Source organism: Pipistrellus hanaki, assembly GCF_964339955.1.
Source record: "Pipistrellus hanaki genome assembly, chromosome: 10".
NCBI lineage: Eukaryota > Metazoa > Chordata > Mammalia > Chiroptera > Vespertilionidae > Pipistrellus > Pipistrellus hanaki.
This window is the reverse complement of record NC_140512.1, coordinates 34234861-34256090: the sequence shown is the minus strand read 5'-3', so window position 1 is coordinate 34256090 and position 21230 is coordinate 34234861. Positions and strand designations below refer to the sequence as shown.

The 21230-nt window shown below is 33.9% G+C and overlaps 1 protein-coding gene across 4 annotated transcripts in view; it reads right to left on the bottom strand.

The window, feature by feature from the left end:
- The window catches only part of PHF14 (PHD finger protein 14), a 145793-nt gene that overhangs the window by 22414 nt on the left and 102149 nt on the right, over positions 1-21230 (bottom strand). Inside the window, exon 18 of one of the 4 annotated variants that reach the window (XM_084897096.1) lies at positions 12306-12332. The exons of the other annotated variants lie outside the window; for them this stretch is intronic. Within the exon in view, the coding sequence (XP_084753222.1) occupies positions 12321-12332 (12 nt within the window). The 3' untranslated portion in view covers positions 12306-12320. Of the gene's footprint in view, positions 1-12305; positions 12333-21230 lie in introns of those variants that run through there. 4 annotated transcript variants of the gene reach the window in all.

Here is a 21230-nt window from a genome sequence, read left to right as displayed (position 1 = left end):
TTTTCTTTAGATTTTAAATATTCCATTGATGAATTAAAGAAGTTATTGTAGTTGGATTAAAATGACTAGTCATAATCATCTTTATGCTTTAATAATAAACCTTTTAAAATTGTTAGCATATGTATATTTTGGTGAAAAATATGTAGATACACAATCTGTAGTTATTGTTCCAACCTGTGGTTAACTTTCTTTTGTTCATTTAAAACACATACCAGATATAATTCACAACAATATTTAAGATTGTGCTTTTAATAGAGAAAATATGCTAGTGCTGCATAATGAGGAAAAATTTATCTTAATAACTGGAAAAATACGATAATGAAAATGTTTTAGGCAAAATAATCACGCTCCATGCTTCAGACTAAAATTAATTAGAGTTTTAACGGTGTGCAATTCCACTATAATTCTTTAAATAGTACATTTACTTCATAGTAATAAATACTTGGATCATTAAGTAAAGTGCAAAATGTGTGTGATGTGCTACATTTAACAACCTTTGGCCTTTTTTCCATACTTCTGCATTCAGTTTTCCAATGCATTGAATAAGCAATTGAAGAACACAATTAAATTTCCTGACTTTGCATATTTGAGATTCTTATTTCATTTAATACAAAAAGCAATTAATCTACCATTTTACAACTGAATTCCAACTTTAGTGGGCCATGATAGATACTGAAATGAACTTACAAGAAATGCTTAATTAAATTTATTGTAAAAAAACATATGAGGGTTTTTTTTCTTATGACAGGAATTGCATATTTAATTAGAAAGTGTAGGGCTATATTGTAACATTAAAGTAACTATGAACATTCTTGGTAAACCTAGTTCAAATACATATGTCATTAAAACAAAATGGAGCTATTTTATACATTTCTATCTTTTTTTCTCTACTTGATGATTCAAACAAAAGAGAGCTAATCTAAAACTTTCCCTATATTTAATGTTACAAAATTATATCCTTTATTTTAACAGCAAGTAAGATAAAGAATTTCCAATTTCATGTATTAGAATACATGAATAATTTTATTTCATTTGTTGACCAATCACTTATCTCTCCCATTAATGATTCTGGACCAGATCTAGTGGTATAAAGGCTTTTTGAAGTCTTTAGTTCCTCATGTCGTGTTTTATTTCTTTGTGGTGGCTTTGGTGGCATGGAAATAGGGCAATTAAAAATAAAACTTTGGATTTCCCAAGTATGATTTGGATCAAGAGGGAATCTCTTTGACCTGAGAAGAAATACTGTAAAAATTTGTCCAGCCACTTAGTGAGAGTATAGCTATAGTAAAGGAAATGAAGATCAGTGAGAGTGGAAGGTGAGAGTCTGGCACAACAGGTAGGATAAGAGAAAGGAAGTAAAGTGAATGATGGATGGTGTGTTGAGGTAGACTCTTAATGAGCCTAAACCCAATTCTATAAGCTTACAATCTTCCCATAAACATGAAAAAGCATACCTTTTATATAGCATATTTTATTTATTCATTAATATAAGCAATAACCATGGCACTGGAATTGGTATCTTTCCCAGTAATGCATACCTCAATCTAATCATGAAAAAATGACAAATCCAATTGAGAGATATTCTACAAAATAAATGCAAAGTACTCTTCAAAAATGTCAAGATCATGAAAGGCAGGACTGTCTGAAACTGGAGGAGACACAATGACAAAATGAAATAGGGGGTCCTGGACCAGAAAAATGACATGTTTGTCAGAATCAGTAAAACCCAAATGAATTCTATCATCTACTTAATAATGCTATACTAAGGTTTAGGACTGATTATTGTTCTTGCTCATATCCTATCTAATAAAAGAGTAGTATGCAAATTGACCATACCTCCACTACACCACAAGCCATGCCCACCAGCCATCAGGAGCCTGTATGCAAATTAACCCAACCAAGATGGCTGCAGCCACGGAGCAAACAGGAGACTTGGGTTTTCCTCGCAATGGAGGAAGCCAAGCTTCCTGCACACCCTGGCTGGGCCTGGGCTCTACTTAAGGCTACAAAGTTTCAATTATAGAAGATAAATAAATCCCAACAAAAAAGGCTGTGGCCACAGAGTGAGCAGGAGGCTTGGGTTTCCCTGGTGATGGAGAAAGCCAAGTTCCTGGCCTGTCCTGGTCTCCAGTCAAGGCTACAAAGTTTTAATTATAGAAGATAAATAAATTGCAAATACCAGGGCCTCTGCTTGGGCTGCCGGGGGGCATGGCTGGCCTGCAAACCACCAAAGGCCCCTCACCCAGGCTGCCACCACATCACAAGGGAACCTCCACCCTGATCCAGGACACCCTTCAGAGCAAACCAGCTGGCCCCTAGCCAAGCAGCAGGCCTCTATCCTATCTAATAAAATAGTAATATGCAAATTGACCATCACTCCAACACACAAGATGACTGCACCCATGTGGTCAAAGATGGCTGCCACAAGATGGCCAGCAGGGGAGGGCTGTTGGGAGGGGCCAGGTCTGCAAAGGAGGGCAGTTGGGGGTGATCAAGCCTGAAGGGGAGGGCAGTTAGGGGTGACCAGGCTGGCAGAGAAGGGAAGTTGGGGGCGATTAATATTCTATATAGTGGTCTATGGAATAACAATAATATACCCTTCTACATGCTCAAAGGTTCGTATTATGAATATTTAAAACAAATACTTCATAATTATTTTATTAAAATAACCAATATTCTGAACTTATTCAGAAATAAGCTTATGTTTGTAAAGTGAATTTTTAAAACTTTACTCCCAAGTGAACATATTAAGTTGCCTCAAATATCCCTATTTCAAGCTGAATGCTATTTTTCCCAGAGTGAACCCATTAATCTTTATAGTTTCATTGGAAATAAATTGCTCATTAGATGTCTAAGTAACACATCTCATATGGCACATTAGTTTTTCATGCATGAAAAAAGTTGACTTTGCTTCAAAAAAATTAAAAATAGTATTTTAGAAAATACCACACTATTCTCTAATAATGATATTTCATAATCAGTGTCAAAAATAGCCATATTTCCACATCTTAAATGTACATATTTTCACTTAGAGACTATTTTGCTTTAAAGATCGATGATTAAATATTTTAAACTGTTTCCTTTAAACTGTTATCTTGAAACCATGCATTAATATATCCTTAAATCATTCAAAAGAGTAGGCTACTTTATTTTGCAAGTCCCAAATGACTTATGAAGCTCCCCTGATAATGCATTCATTTAACCAATATTTTCTATGAATTTGTTATTCTATAAATACAAAATATTTCTCAATAATCCATAATCTTGGCTATAGGAAATTAGAGAAATATTTCATATAGTGTCATTTAAAATATTTACATGAATAAAACATAATCAGAGAGCTATATAAGCCATTTATACATTCCTATGCTGGACTCCAAAGAATTCTCTTTCCAGTATAACATGTGGACAATTAGAATTACTCATGATCAATACATTTTAAAGCTTCTTATACCTTTCCAAAACAATTCAATGTTTGACCACATTAATGACTTAGTTACACAAAGTGGTCCTAGTTCTATCTTGCAGAACTGATCAAATAATCTCATTTTAGTAGAGTCTAGAATACATTAGGGCCTTGACTAATATTAAACATTTGTTTAAAAATGATCTTAACTTTTTAAGTAAACTCTATTGCTAGAATCCATCCTATGCTCCTCCTACAAAAGTTTATTGAATAATGATTGTGTGTCAGACACTGGGCAAAGTATTAGAAATAATAAAGGTGAATAAAATGTTACCTAGAGAAACCCATATTCCAAAAGCAGTTTCAAATCCAATAATACTGCTCCCCAAAGATTACTTATGAAAATTTTGATAAACACACACACTGCTTTTCATTTTTCAAGTATCCTGACAATTGTCAGGATTTGTTGCCTTATATTTCCTAAATCTCGTGAGGATACAGAAATAGTTAAGGACAAAAGGAAGTATTGGGAAACTTACAAAAACCACTTTCTGAGCAACATAAAATATTGCCATTACCCTGGGATGACTGCTCTTCAAATAAGCTCCTGTGAGGAGGATTTATTATAAAGTCCATGGCTTTCTCAATTCTTTGGCAGCTACTAACACAAAAGCTTGCTTTCCCAGAAAGAAAAAAAATAGCCTCTATTTTAAGAAGAAGATTCATAAAGTCCATAAAGGACACTGAGGGCTCTTGGGAATGTTGAGAGTTCAAATTCATGGCTTAGTATCCTATGACATTGTCAGCTTACTGTTTTAATGAAATATGATTATGGTACTATTACATATATCTACAATACACACTCCTTTTCATATTCATTAGTATAGGTCACAATGATAAAAACAAAGCACATGATTTCTTATTAGAAAAATAGGTCTTTAAATAGTTTAATTAAATTAAGCATCTACACTAATAAAAGAGAAAGATGCAAATTGACTCTACTTTCGCGACTCCCACCAGCCAATAGGAGTGAGTGTGCAAGTTAACCCAACAAAGATAGCGGGTTACTATGTATATGCAGGCACCCAGCAGCTGGGGGCAGGGTGTTCTGCACCACCCAGTAGCTCTGGGCTTCGGAGAAGGTGGAAAGGCGGGAAGGCGGCACCGGCCAGAGCGAAGGCAGGGCCAGCAGCCAGGGGAAGGAAGGCCCATTCTTGCACGAATCTTCGTGCATCGAGCCCTTACTATTAATATAAAATTGTAACAAAATTGCTATGAAACTATGGTAATTGCTTTAGGACAAGAGTAGTGTTAAAACCAGGTAAGATAAAGTACTTCCATAAAATATAACAAGTGAATCAGCAAGTTTATATTATCATAAAAATAACTTGGAAAGGCTAAATTCTTTCATGCCTATAAGGAAGTAATTGCCTAATAGACATTTTGGAGATTTGTTCATTTTCAGTCTATTTAGGTTTATAACAGTGATAATGGTACAATAGAGGCTTTTAAAATAATGTGAATTTTTCAGATATGGAGGCTACATGAACACAATAATTGTTTTTTCCTCCTAGATTCTCACTGAAATAGCCAATGGAATTTTAAAAATATAAGAAAGGGAAAGAGAAAGCAAGGAAGTACATATGTCTATAATAGTACAGTAATCTAGGGAAGACTTTTACCACATTCACAAAATATCAAGAATATTTGCTAGGACTCATCAAACCAGGTTAGCTCCCTGCTTCTGGTTTTAACAATACCTTGGGTTCTTCTTTCATAGCTTTTATCTCATGTGTTTCTCTGATAGACTATAAGCATCATGAGGGCAGCAGTTATATCCTGCCATGAACACCTTATACACCCAGAAACTGTTATTAGGCCTTATCCTTATAAGATGCTCAGTAAATATTTGTTAAATGAAGGCAAGAAGGAAAGCTAACAGTGGTAATCTCTAGGAGGGAGGTTATGACTTTTGTTTTCTTTATTTTTTTGCTTTTTTCAAATGATCTATAAAAAACATGTATTATTTGCATAAGGAAAACAAAATAATTAATAGATTTTTAAATACAGCTCTTAAATTAACATGCTGTTTAATTCTTACTGAATATACAATAGATAAGTACCAACATGAAAAAAAGTAATAATTAAAATAAATTAATACTGCATGGTTATTTATAAAAAACATTTACACTAAAATGAAATTTATATACCTTATTTGTAAATTAATATCGCATATAATCTTCAAAAATTGTTTAAAGCATATTTTAGTATTAGATCATAGTTCCATAAAGTTTTATTTTTCATTGTTGGGAAAGGAAATATCTAGTCAAAGTCAAGAAATGTAAATCTGGATTCCCAATGCATGTCACACATTTCTAACATAACTAAAACCCCTTTTATCCCTAATTTTTAAGTAATACAGATCAAATGGTATATTGTTAGCTTGTTTCTATTCTATGCAAATATTAAACTTTGTAAAAAAAAAAAAAAATACAAGCAATACTAAGTCACAGGCCACATTTTATGTGTGAGAAGAAAATTAAAATCTAGATTTTTTTCCAAATTGAAACGTTTTATCAATTAGCCATTATGGCCGGGACCGGTTTGGCTCAATGGATAGAGCGTTGGCTTGGGGACTGAAAGGTCCCGGGTTCGATTCCGGTCAAGGGCATGTACCTTGGTTGCGGGCATATCCCCAGTAGGGAGTGTGCAAGAGGCAGCTGATCGATGACTCTCTCTCATCGATGTTTCTGACTCTCTATCTCTCTCCCTTCCTCTCTGTACAAAATCAATTAAAAAAAAAAAATGAAAGATGTATTTAAAAAAAAAATAGCCAGTATGTCATTAGTTTATCACTATATTTATATGGGATAATTTTTTTGAGAATTAAAATAGAAAACTATGATCTATTAACAAGTATTTTTTATATTTTAGAAGTTTTTTATGATCTTGCATATATATTGAGAAACTATGGTCTATTAACAAGTACTTTTTTATTTTAGGAATTTTATTTATGATCTTGCATATACAGTGAAAATGTGATTAAAAACATTTTTATCATTTTTTCTCTATCAAAAATAACAGAATTTTCATTAAGCCTAGTTTGAGATCCTGATAGGTTAAACTTATCATAACATTTTAAATAAAATAATGCTCCCTTACTTTAATATATGGAAAACACATATCTTTTTCTTTAAGAAGGAAAATGCTGATGTTATCTTAATTATAAGCTTGCTGCTGAAATGATTTAGGTAGTTTTCTCTTCCATACAATACCAGGATAAGGCCTTTCTTTTCAAGCCATAAATTATAGGTGGTATTTCAAACCTATTTTATCTGAATCTTCCTCAGAAAAAAGAGAAAACATAAATATTTATTCTATATAAACAGACACAAGATTTAGATAAAAACGAACCAGTATGCAGTAATGAATAATTGCCATGAGTACAACTGTAAAAACACAAAAGGGCATCAAGTATTTAAATTTGAGGATTCCTTAGGTTCATAAGAAAAATTTAAAGCTATAATTATATGTGTTTGGGATTCATTGATTTGCATGGATAATAAATTTAACATTGTTGTCTATAGTACACTTTTGAGAAAACTCAAAACTATTTGTTTTAAAAACTTGTCCAAGAAAGTCTAATGTAAAACTAATAATCAGTAAATCTGCTTAAGCAATTTATTCATTTTATTTTGCTATTTGTGATATTAAATACTCAAAAGGTGGCTACCTAAAATTTTGTAGGCAAACAATTCTCAAAATGAAGAAAATATGCTAGTATTTTTTTAAATTTCATTTTATTTCATTTTTTTATTTCATTAAAAGAAGTACTTTTACAGGAGACTGCATGATAAAAAGCAAATATCAAGTAGAAACAGAAATATCACTACTAACGTGAATATAAGTTACAGATGCTAGAAACAAACTATTTGAAACTAGGTTTAAAAAAAATCAAGCACACAGGGGAGGAGAGGTAGAGATCAACCAAAGGACTTCTATGCATGTATGTAAGCATAACCCATGGACACAGACAGTGGGGGCGGGGGGTGAGGGCATATGCTAGGGTGTGGGAACAGCTGGGGAGAGGTCAATGGGAAAAAAGGAGGCATGTAATACTTTAAACAAGGAATAGTTTTTAAAAATCAAGCACAAACATACAGGAGATTCACATACACCACTGATGCAAAATGAAGTTGGTAATTACAAAAATCTGTTTATAGATTAAACCTCCTTATGGGAAATATATTTTAAAAATTATGCTCTTGATGAAACAGACTATTATATAATGCAATGCAAAGAAAATTTTTAAATAACTTATTTTCTATTAAATTAAGGAAATATTTACCTACATATGTCCAACAATAAGCCAGCATTTCTATGTTGTATAATCATAGAAATTATACAACATAAGGGGAATCTGAGGTTAAAAGGGATTTAACCAGTAATGTAGATAAATGAGCACTGGAGATAAATGAGCACTGGGGAAAGATCAATGGGCTTGTATACAGAAATTCAAAATCCTTATCTGGGCCCTGGTACTTATAATGGGTCTTTGACAATTTCTTCACAAATCTTCTGAAATTCTACGTTTCTTTCTCTTTTAAAACTTTATTTATTTTGGTATTTTACTTTATTATTTCCATCACCACTTATCCCCCCCTAAACCCTCTTCTACCTCCACTTACTCCCTTCTTTCCCACAATCACCAGTTATCCTAACCTCAGATAATCTTGAGAGGATTGAGGTCTAAGAACATTTAACCAGTTGATTTATAAAGTCACTTCTATATTATGTGAATTTTGATTCCAACTACTCCAAATGAATAAGTACACTATTGAGAATAAAATTTAAGGTGAAACTGGTATTTTCCTCAAATAATCTTGGGAGAAAAATGTCTCTCTCTGTGTTAACTTTATAATTATAACAAACTGATTTTTTAAGGGAGATATCACTTGTTTTCAGGTAAGTCCAAGCACATAATGCCTTCTATTGGCTTCTATTATTAGCAATAATTAGCAACACCTAGGGCATGATTTAAAAGGTACTCAGAAAATACAGTATTCATGTAATCTTCTGTTGAAAAAATTGTGAAATTGTAGTATGCTTTAATTTCATATTAATACAGACACAATAGGTTAAAAGTGAGGGGGAAAGTGTCTGTAATCAAATTCATACATGATACAACTGTTCTCAAGAAATCTTTTTTGCCGGTAACAATGATATAAAGAGAGCTACTATAAATTTCTAGGCATTTCTTATTCTTTTGATTATGAAATATCGGACATACATTCAATGAAATAGCTTGACTTTATTCATAAGTCAGAATAAATGTGATATTAACAGCACTATTAATAACTATAATACTAGTAATGACAGCATCTGTTGCCATTAATGGAAGATTTAGTGGTTTCTGCATATGCTATGCTCTGAATTCCAGAACATGCCTATATAGAATGAGGAAACTAAAACTGGGAAGGGTTAAGGAATTTGCCCAGAGTGGCATGGCTACCAAGTGTAAGAGTAGGTATTCAAATCCAGATCTGACTACAAACCTCATGCTTCTCAGGTATATTTCACTTAATTTCAATTTTATATAAATAGACATTTTAAAAAAGAGGTTACCTTACAGATAATAAGTATAACAGGAAACAATAATGGCTTCTTGACATTTACGTGACAAGGCTGACAGTGTATCAAAAGATATTTCTCAGAAACTAAACATTTCTCATTGTCAGCAAGTAGTAGGGAACAATTTAAGATAATGCCAAAACCTGCAACCTACTGCCATTCTATTGGCAGGAAGCCCTTCATTTTAACACAAAGTATAGAAATTTCAATTTTATATTACATGAACCTCTTTCAATCCTATCATTTGAGCATCTTAGCTTGATCTTCTAGTTTCTTTACATATGAGATGGTTGCTATATTGAGGTATGTATGGAGTCATGTATAAGAATGTGAAGAGGGGCATATATAAGGATGGCTGTAGGATGGTATGTAGGAGTGTGTAGGGAATTGTGAGTCCCAATCAGAGATCTTTTAAAGTTACTGTTCCAAATAAATGGCCTGATATGCCAGGTCATCTCCACTACCCTGCTATTATTATGCGGACTTGCTAATCAAAAAGATATATTAGTACATTATTAGCAATAGTAACATTATGTATATCCTGTGGAATATTTTACTCAACTCTCATTAATTCTAGAAATATTTACTATGCTTTTTGTGTACCTCCTATACCTTTGAAAGGTACCAAAATTACCTATATACATTTCGTTTTTGTAATTTATTTCTTTCAGAGACAAAGTTATTGTAAATGCTTGGCACACTCCAGATATTTGTCTTAACTTTTAATATTGCCTATAAGGTTAGTGAAAAATAGATATTCTTCATTTAAATATAATACAACTTTTTTAAATCCTTTCAATTTGATTTCTATCCAAAGGCTGATGATTTCTATTTGTCTTTAATTTCCTCTCATCGGAGTGTGACAGTTAGTTAACTAATTAGTCAAACTTGATTAAGCTATTTTTCTAGGTCAATATGTAAAGTTATTCAAATTGAGAACTGTTTGTAAAATTAATGTTCCTATGTAATGTGCATGACACCGAGTCATGTATTAAATACTTTCCAAATATCAGAACAAGTGACAATACATTGAAATAAATAGTGGCTCTAAAAGGTTTAATATAGATGTCTAATTTTAATAGAAAATATAAATTATTAACTTTTAAAGATTCAATCACCTTTATTTATTTATTTTTTGTTTGTTTTTGTTAATCCTCACCAGAAGATATTTTTCCATTGATTTTTAGAGAGAATAGAAGAGAGAAGAAAAAACAGAGAGAAATACTGATGTGAGAGAAACACATTGGTTGCCTCCTGCTTGAGCCCTCTGACTAGGGCCGGGGCCAGAGAGGAGCCTGCCACCAAGGTATATGACCTTGACTGGAACCCGGGACCCTTTGGTCTGCAGGCTGATGCTCTATCCACTGAGCCAAATGGGCTGCTAGGGGAAAAATTTAAATTATTTATTTTTTAAAATATGTCTTATTAATAAGTCTATAAATTTATAAATCAGTTCTGTTCTAAGGACAAAGTTTACTTTAAATTATTCAAAATAAACTGCTTCCTATTATCAATTCCAGTAGCACTGAAAGAACATATCTAAAAAATTATCTGCTGTAAAACAAAATTTTGATTACCTATATAAATATTAATATGAAAAACAACCCATACTTTTTTATAGATATCTCTGCTCGCTGAGATTTTTCTAGTAAGAATAACTCCACAGCCTTTGCTTTTATTTTTTTAAACATGCAAAAAAGTAAAATATTTGTCCCAAAAAACAATACCTTCTTCAAACTATAAAAGCAAGAAATGTATAACAACCACATATTTGTGTTTGGGCTGATTACTTGGGTTCCAGAATCACTTGTCACATGGTCTCCAAATTCACTTAAAAAGGAGAAAAATATTTTAAATAAGATTTCATATTATTCAAGTCAAGGAGTTTAGATTTTACAAACAGTAAACTAAATGAAAATGAGAGCTGAATATAAAACACAGAAGTCTTCAAGCTGTAAAAATAAATTCTCTGTCTCCATCAATCACAAAGTGATCCAGTACTTTGTGGATATTTATAGAATGCTAGCATTTCTGGATTATCACCAGAAATGAAATCACAAATGAAATTATTATGACTGATGTTGGTAATACAAGGGAATCTACTTCTTAATTTTAATAGTATGCCCACAGGCTTTGCTTAAAAGTAATTTTTAATGCTATGTAATATTATGAGAAAAAGCAGGATAAAAGTCGTTTATTCCAATGTTTCTCAACTTTTTTATAAACATCCCCCCCAAGAGTCTTTTTAGAACTTTTTTCCTAAATTCCCCATGAAATTTTAATGCCACATATATACTGTATATCTGTTTACCTGCTTGTGTATACTTGTACTTTATATATAAAAAGAATAAAACTAAAGCTCAATTTTTTATTTGACATAGATTATGAATGACTAAATATAATTTAAAATAAAAAATTAAAAGCTATTAATATAGCAACTTTATAACCACATTTGCTGAATAATTGTTATGAGGGGAATAGCCATGCAAAGATTTAAACATAAAAAAAGAAAATGTAATCCATGTTTTGCTTGTGAATGCTGACATGAAATTTTGAAAACCTGACTTCTTTCATAGTACAGAATACTTTACTATGGTAGTTGCATTATTTGTGGATCAAAAATGAATTAATATGCTAGAATAAAGAGATAAAACCAGCCAACAAGGCAAAATTGAAGCACTCAAACTCTTTTCGACTTGCATCCTGAGAAAGATTATTTGTAATTAAAATGCTGACAGAGCTATTTAGCAGCAGCATTGCCACCATGGCAGACAATATATTTGGCACTGTGGAAGTCACAGCAGCTGCTAACTGCACCCAGCCTCACACTACCTTAATATGTGATGGAAAATGAAGGGCTTTAAAATATAAGAAATGCAAACAGAACTGATTTTTCGAGAGGCTTGAAATAAGATGTTGGAAATTTTAAACTGTTGTTAACAATGTTACTTAAGTGCACCAAAAGCTTACCAATTATTTTTCCTACCATTCCCCACCACCTGCTTTTTAATGCCAGTTGACTTTAACAAGACAGGTCTGAATGTATCATAAGTTAATTCTTTACCAGTTTTCATATATCATCCTTTACCTTGGTCGGCCAGCTGTAAATTATGCAAGCTATAAATTAGCTTTAAACAAGCTGTGAATCAGGTTAGAACTGGTTTTCGAATTAAAGAGCCTTCAGTATATTACAAGGTGCTGTCATTTTATTACCTCAATCAATTCTGTGTGGCCTGAGGTGGAAGAAAATGAATGCTGTCTTCATTTGCAATGGGTTTATCTCTTACAGCAGGCTCTGGAAACATAACCACAGCAATGAATTGAGAGCTAAAGTACATTTAACATTACCAAAGCAGGAAATTGTTACTCCTTCACAAAGATGGAGTTTCAATGGGGAAAAAAAACACACATTTCCAGAGTGTTTTAAAAAGTTATAAAGCCGACATTCTATTAAAATAATTTTAAGTAGTCCTCAAATATGGGAAAGAATAACAACACAATGGATATGCTATACTCAGTATTTTGGAAATAATATACATAAATATATGTTTCATTTTTATCTTTGTGAAAACCACTTCATTTCTGTTTCCTGTGGCCATGCAATTAAGTAGAAAAGTGAATTAAGTACTAGTTAGGCTTAGCATCATTGTAAACTGACTCTAAAACACAGATAAAATAGCAAAATAAAAATAAATACATAAAAGCAAATAAGGAGGTATTTATTACTGAGGAAATGAGGCACAAGGAGAACAAGACACCCCCAAGTTTATACAGCTAACTAGTCAATTGGATTCTGAGTCTGTAGAATATTTGACTAAGAGTAGAGGGACATTGAGTACATCTGAGAGACTGATTTTTTAGAAAACACTTTTTGTAGCAGAAGTAGCAATGAGGAACATTGATGAGAGAAGGCATAAAGTCAAGTTTAGAGGCCTTAGAAGGGTAAGTCAAGTGAAGGAAGAGCTGGGTCCCCATGCCAGTAGACAAGGAACTCTGCATGTTTATGTGCAAGTACTCATCGAACACACAAAGAACGCAGAAATGCTTTCAATCTTTTGACAAATTTTGCTTAGAGGAATATATGTTGCTCTACCTAATAATTCCTGTGTATCTTTCTACATGTTTATGAAAAATGATTTTATACATCTAAACTTGTTTTTAATCACTGAACAGATTTAATGTTAATATACAATATTTCCAAAGTGCTCAATGATAGAATAATAAATAACTCTAGAAAGAGCACTGATTAGCACTATCCTGGTCATTAATAAACTGTGTAATCCTAAGCTTACTTCTCTGGGTATCACTTTCCTTTCTATAAAATAAAGCACTTCGACTATATCAAAATTTCTTAAATTGTTTAACCTGATAGTGAAATCAACTTAGTGAAGATTAGTCAGCATTTTTTAATCTAAAAAGAAAAAAACAAATTTTAAGCACGATTTTATTCCATGAAATATTTTAAGTTATATGTAACAAAATATATAGAATAAATCTGGTTGAAAAACTTTGCAAATCACTGGTCTAAATGATATCTCCTCTTCTTCTAATCCTTAACTAATCTTGTGTGTGTGTGTGTGTGTGTGTGTGTGTGTGTTTTGTTTTTTCATTTTAAGGGAGCCAAACAAATTTCAGTAGTTAGATTCATAACATAATATTTATAATTCATTATAATACAGTCTCAATCTACTGGTAAACTCCCAATGAATTGGCTTTATTCTTTTGTCAAAAGTTAATTGTGTGTGTGTGTGTGTGTGTGTGTGTGTGTGTATTCCTATTCTGCTCCTGAGCTCTCTATTCTGTTCTTCCAGTGAAGTCAAAACCAGATGGAGAAATATTCCATATATATATATATATATATATATATATATATATATATATAATTTTTTTTATATTTATATTTAAAATAGAGGCCTGGTGCACGAAATTCATGCAGGGGTGTGGTCCTTAGGCCTGGCTGGCAATCGAAAGGTGAGCATCTGGCATGGAAGGGCAGGTCCCAGCTGACCTCTGGGCCCTGGGCAGCACCTGGACCCCCAGGTCACCACGCACCCCCCTCCACTTGAGTCATGTTGCCCAAGTCCCCACGTGAAGATGTGGTGAGCCCGGCTGGACGCCTTGGGCTATGGTGCAGCATGGGCTGCTGGGCCACCCAGTGGCACTGCATGAAAGCTGACTGCGCACACCAGCTCCTGTGGAAACCCACAGGGAGCCCGACTGGCCCATGGTGCCCTGGCAGCTGCAGTATGGCTCACCTCGCGGCACCCTGGTGGTCAGCACCCATCATAGCGAGCAGTCAAACTCCAGGTCTCCTGATTGAACAGCAGCCCAAGGGGACAATTTGCATATTAGGCTTTTATTATATAGGATTTTTTATTTCAAATCCGTTTTATTGATTTGAGAGAGACTTATTTATTGGGTGCCTCCTGCACGTCCCCTACTGGGAGGGTGCAGGTCAAGCCCGTAACCTGGGCATGTGCCCTTGTGTGGAATTGAATCTGGAACACTTTAGTCCACAGGTCGATGCTCTATCCACTGAGCCAAACTGGCTAGGGCTTTATGCCTGTTCTTTAGCCAATACCACACTGTCTTGATTACTAGAACTTTACAGTAAGTCTTATAGTCAGATAAGTTTTAGTTTTCCAACTCTGTTCTTCTCCTTCAAGATTGTGTTGGCTATTTTGGGAATTTGGACTTTCCATATAAACTTTAGATCAGTTTGTCAATATCCACAAAATAATTTGCTAAGATTCTGATTGGAATTGCACTGAATCTACAGTTCAAGCCGTGACAGGATTGAGTCTTCCTATCTTTGAACATAGAATATTTCTCCATCTGGTTTTGACTTCTTTAATTAGAATTTTATAATTTTCCTTATATAGATCTTATACATATTTTATTAGATTTATAAAAAGTGCTAATTAAAATGATATTGTGGTTTTGTAGCCTATTTCAATCATTTATTGCTGGATTACAAGAAAGCAATTGACATTTGAATACTAACAAATTTAAAACTCTGAAACACTTGAACATCACATAAAAATCTATGCAGAGACCTTACACTTTTCACAAAAATTAACTTAAAATAGATCACAGACCTAAATATAAAATGCAAAACTATAAAACTCCTAGAAGATAACAATAGAAGATCTAGGTGACAGGGAGAAAGTGGCAGCTTCTTATAAAACTAAACATACACTTATCATATGATCCAGTAATCATGCTTATTTGCTTTTTCCTAAATAAGTTGAAAACTCATTTATGTCCACATAAAAACCTGTGCATGCATCTTTTTATAGCTACTTAATTTATAATTGCCAGAACTTGGAAGCTACCAAAATTGTTGTACACACAACAAACTAATTATTCACGTATTCTTTCTCTCTCAACTTCAGTAGATGAATGGATAAATCAACTGTGGCATTCATACATATTGTATGATTCCAACTATATGACATTCTGGGAAAGGCAAAACTGTAGAAACAGCATAAGATCTGTGGTTGCTAGGAGCCTGGGGGAAGGGACAGAGGGGTAAATAGGTAGAGCACAGTGGACTTTAAGGACTTTAACTATCCTGAATGATACTGCAATGGTGGATACACGACATCACAATTTTTTAAAAACTCACAAAGTACTGTATATCACAAAGAATGAATCCTAATGTACATTATGGACTTCAGTTAATAATAATGTATCAAAATTGGTTCATCAAGTCTAACAAATGTACCACACCAATGCAAGATGTTAATGGAAAAATTCGTGAGGATGGATGCAGGAATGGGAATATATGAGAACTCTACTTTCTACTCACTTTTACTATAAACCTAAAACTAAAAAAAAAAAAAAACTAAAAAAAAGTTTATTAAAAATCAAAATAAAGTTTAAGACACATGATTAGCAATTATCAGAATTTAGTGCTTTTCAAGCTATTAGGCAGTTTCCCCCATACCAAATTATACACATACTCTTTTTTTTTATTATTGTTTAAAGTAATACATATGTCTCTTTTTTCCTCGATGGACCCCCCCCCGTCCACTCCCACCCCTGAGGGCAAGCCCCCACTGCCCCAGTGTCCATGTCCATTGGTTATGCTAATATGCATGCATACAAGTCCTTTGATTGATCTCTAAACCCCTCTCCTCTCCTGCTCCTTGTCTCCGGATCTATTTTTGTTCATCGGTTTATGTTGATCATTATATCTCACATATGAATGAGATCATGTGATAATTATCTTCCTCTGACTGACTTATTTCGCTTAGCATAATGCTCTCCAGTTCCATCCATACTGTTGCAAATAGCAATGTAGTATTCCATTGTATAAATGTACCACAGTTTCCACTCATCTGCTTCCAAATCTTAGCTATTGTAAATTGTGCTGCTATGAACATAGGGGTGCATATATCCTTTCTGATTGGTGTTTCTGTTTTCTTGGGATATAGTCCTAGAAGTGGGATTACTGGGTCAAATGAGAGTTCCATTTTTAAATTTTTGAGGAAACTCCATACTGTTTTCCACAGTGTCTGCACCAGTCTGCATTCCCACCAGTAGTGCAGGAGGGTTCCTTTTTCTCCCCATCCTCTCCAGCACTTATTGTACTCTTTTTTTCTTCAAGGATTCCCCTATGATGTTTTAAGTACCAGAAAGGCTTATGAAGTATGGTAGCATTATACTTCCCTGGCTTCTTAAAGTTAGGTTTAACTATGTACTTTGTAGAATGTAAGCTGCAGTGGCGTGTGTTAACTTCCATGTATGGTTTTAAAAGTCATTCTGTAAGTTGCCATGTTTCCTCCTACAATGCCTTGTATCTATATTGAAATAAAACTGTCATTAGCTTGGGTTCCCAAGTAATCAAATGTGCAGACTTGCTCTTCTAACCTGTAGTGACATGTTACTTGCATGGAAATCAACAAGTGTTAATCCACCAAAAATTTGGTATTTCATTTGTTTGTGCTGTATACCCCTGGTAACCTATCATGATTTACATTCCTATCAAACCCGATCTAGTTTTTGTAATCCCATTCCAATGATATATTATTCACAATCTCCTTTTGATTCTTGAAAACAATGTTCCTAGTCTCTCAATTACCACAGTAGCTTATCTGCATCTTCTAATGACATTTAACACTTTAAACCTTGTATTAAAATTATATGTATACATGTCTTATCTGTCCTTCCAGAATATGTTTTTTAATGACCAGATTATTCCTGATTATCTAAGTATACTCGAGCATCTACTGGAAAATGTGCCATAACTTTGACTACTATATAGATTTTTACTCAATAAAATGAAGTTCCCACTACAGACATATTAGTAGGCCCATCAAGAAAAAGAAAACACCTACATAAGTAAAAGAATTACTGTTTCTTCTCAAATTTTATGTATGAAAAAAATACAAAACAGATATTTTCTTTGGGATTAGTTCTACACACTTTGACAACCTCAGTATTCTTCATTCTGGAGAACGCAGTTTCTTTTTAATTTAAAACTATATCTCTATTTCAAAGAAATCTGCTACAATCAACAGATACTCTTAAATGTTAACAGAAATGCTGAGTGTACTAGACAGAAAATCTTCTAAGAAAGAATATTTTAAATTTGCTCAAGAGGTATTTTCTCATGTCTCTTAGTCTTTCCTGAATATTTGGGTCATGGCTGGCAGACATTTATGTTTCAGACATCACTTGTTATTTCAACAAACAGCCTTGGGCATCTAGGTCAAAACCTATAACTTATATCTTTCTACTGTCATTCAGTAAAATAAAGGTTTAAAAAATTATTTCAATAACAACTAACAGGAAACAGCTAGCAGTGAACTACCAAGAGCAATTTTAACTCTACCTTGAAAAAATTATATATAATATTCTGGTTCCCTGTTTTCAAGAAAGTATGAGAGAAATGAGAGTTTATAATCTATCTGGTAAAAAGAATCTAGACATAAAAAGATGAATAACTGAATACAAAGAAGCATCTACCAAATGCCAAATGAACAATCTAGCAAACAAATGCAAGAGAAATTTATTCCTAAGTACTGTGGAGAAAACCAGGACTTAAGCTGGATATTTAATTTAAAAACAATAACAAAAACAAGCCTGATGATATTTGTGAGAAGGAAGAGGGAGGAAGTGGAGAGGGAAGGGTGGGGTGTGTGTGTGAGCAGCTTAGGGCTATATAGATGGCCTTTGAATTGAGGGATAAAGCCCTGATACCTGTCCTATGGCATGGACAATGGAGAGTTCCTTCCTTGAGTTTTCTAATCTGAAAAGATATGTGAAAAGTCATCTTTCAAAAAGATAGACTTGTAAAAAACTTCTAACATGGCTTAATGAGAATGAAACGGATTCTGAAGAGAAAGATTTTTTTGGAATAAAGAACAAAAGTATTAAAGAACTGGTTCACTAAAGACTTTCCCCCCCCCTTCTTCTGAGACAGGGAATAAGAGATTGAGATACGGAAAGTACAAAGGCTATTTCTCAAGTTGAGAGGAGATAAGATGAGGATATGGACCCTTTTTCCTCAGTGAAGTAAAAGACAGAGTCCTCTTGATAAATGGGAGTGCTGGAAATAAAGCTGAGACTTGAGATATGTGACAGAGATTTGAAATAGCTGCTATAAGAAATCTGATAAGGAGCTCACATGATGGCAATGAGGCCCGGTTTAACGTAGGAGGCATACATTTGTAGTGAACCCAAATTCATGGTTTTCTCCAGTTACGTATTTCTAACCAGAAAAAAACAGTTTTGATGAGTCAATACAGTGAATCCAGAGAAAGTTGAGAAATTATAATAAAGGACTCTAATGTTTTGTAAAAGTGTACACTGAAATGCCAAATCGTAGTTTAAAAAGGAAGGAAAGGCTTAAGTCAGGAGGAGGAAGATATCCTGGAGGTCTCGAGAAGAGCTGAGGAACTGGTAGAAAGTATTTGAAAAAGTGGATGTCCTAATAAAAAAATAAATAAAAAATAAATAAATAAAAGAGAGAGAGATCATGAGTTGAGTCACTGCGAGAGGGTATTTGACATACTCACTTTAAAGGACTCTAAGGGTGAGTGAAATTTTCTCCCTCACCCTCTCATAAGTGTTCTAAAGTTTCTTTTTTTAAAAGTTATGCACTGATAAAATACTTCAGGAAATAGCCGCAGCCGGTTTGGCTCAGTGGTAGAGTGTCGGCCTGCGGACTGAAGGGTCCCAGGTTCGATTCCGGTCAAGGGCATGTACATCGGTTGCGGGCGCATCCCTAGTAGGGGGTGTGCAAGAGGCGGCTGGTCGATGTCTCTCTCTCATCGACGTTCCTAGCTCTCTATCTCTTTCCCTTCCTCTCTGTAAAAAATATATTAAAAAAAAAAAAAAAGTACTTCAGGAAATAGTTCCTCTGAAGCATTTCAAACCAAAAATTGGTCTGGTAACTCAAAGGGGAAGAAACCTGATGAATGAGGAGAGCAGGGACTGGAGAGGAGGGATTTCTTTAGAAGAGGTACGTTAAAGGAAGTCCCTAAATGAGGGGGGTTTTCTGAAAAGAACTCAGAGAGTGTGTGCCCTGGAGGGAGGTTGAAGGGCGCAGAGACTGGGTGGCGATGCAAGTCTGCCTGGCTATAGTGACAGAGCAACACAGAGAAAAGCTGCAGTGCTGTGAGGAATGACTGCTCGTCTGAGCTTGCAAGGTCAGGGTTCCCATGTGCTTACTTAGGACAAATGACACCTGGTGGTAGACAGCAAGACTCTGGTTGTCTAGAAAGGTACCCAACCAAAAAGGACAGCTGATGGGAATGAGGTGATACCAATCAAAATGAGGGAAGAACTTAAGTTCTGAAAAGTTGTAAGTAACCCACAGGAAAAGGCGTCTCTCACATCAAGGGAACTGCAGGTAGGAAAACCCTAGTAATGACAGACAGCACCTTGCAAAAGAAGTAGGGGGCCCTTCCAAAATCTAGATTTCTCATCCTGAGGTAGACCTGAGGATGCCCTGACATTAAACTGGGCTAGGTTATATATTTAAAAGACTAGTAATACCTCAAGGAGACTAAAAAAGAAAAATGAAATATGCCCCAGCCTTATTGGAGAAAATATCCAACAGGGCTTGTTTAAAGGCAGTGAACTGAAAGTATTAAGTTGCTTTTTATTTGCATCTTGAATTCAGGAAAAAATATTTATATTTGAATAAAAACTAAAGATTAGTCTTATAAAAATAGGAATCTGGATAGTCATTAAAGCATTTCATACAGAGAATAGATAAGACCACTTCTATTGTCTCCTTTTGTACCCTTTATTTAAAATTAATTTGAATGGTTTTTTGTTAAAGGTGTCAGTTTCAGATTGCAGGATTTGTAGACTGCCATGTCTTCAAATGCTGCTTCCATTAATTCAGGGAAAAATGAGAAAGAGTAGAAAATTGGGGATTCAGGAACAATCATAAAGACAAAGTTCACCCCAAAATTTGGACATATGAGTAGTAGACTCAGGTGCACAAAGAAGTGGAAGACAAGGCTAGACTTACTATATATAGGCTTTATGCTATAAACACTTTAAAACTTCCACACTGTCATTAAATGTCACAAGGAAAAGGCAGAAAACTGTCTAAATTATATAGCAAGTTACCTGCTTTTGAAAGAGAAAAGAATTCATTCTAAAAATATCTACTTCATTCACCATCTTAAATAACTTGAAGTGGGGGGAAATTAGTGATAAGTAAACTAATAACTGGGTAATGGAATAAATGTTGAGTTATTACATTCTGATGTTTTTATATGTTAAACTGCTGTATTAAAATAAGAAAACAATGCCTGATTACCTTATCTTTATGACTTGCTTTAAGCTACTTATATATCTGTGATTTGGAAACTGATTCACAAGCACCTGGTAATCTAAATTTAGATACCTGATTTTAGGAGAAACAGAATACTATTTGTCTTGAAAAGTTCAGGAAATAATCCAGTCCCCCAGGAACACAAAAGTGAACTAATAAAAATGCTCTGATGCAGTCTGAACTTTTCAAAGTGATTCTTAAAAATTTTAACCTCTATAAGCATACTTTAAACAGTTTTCAAACCAGTGAAGCAGATAATCATTTGTAGGCATTATTGAAGGTACATTTAACAAAAAACCAACTTAACTTCAATGAAGGTCTAACACTACAACATAAACCTTTAAGAAACCTTCAGAGAAAACATAAAATAGATTACATCTTAGGTGACCAGAG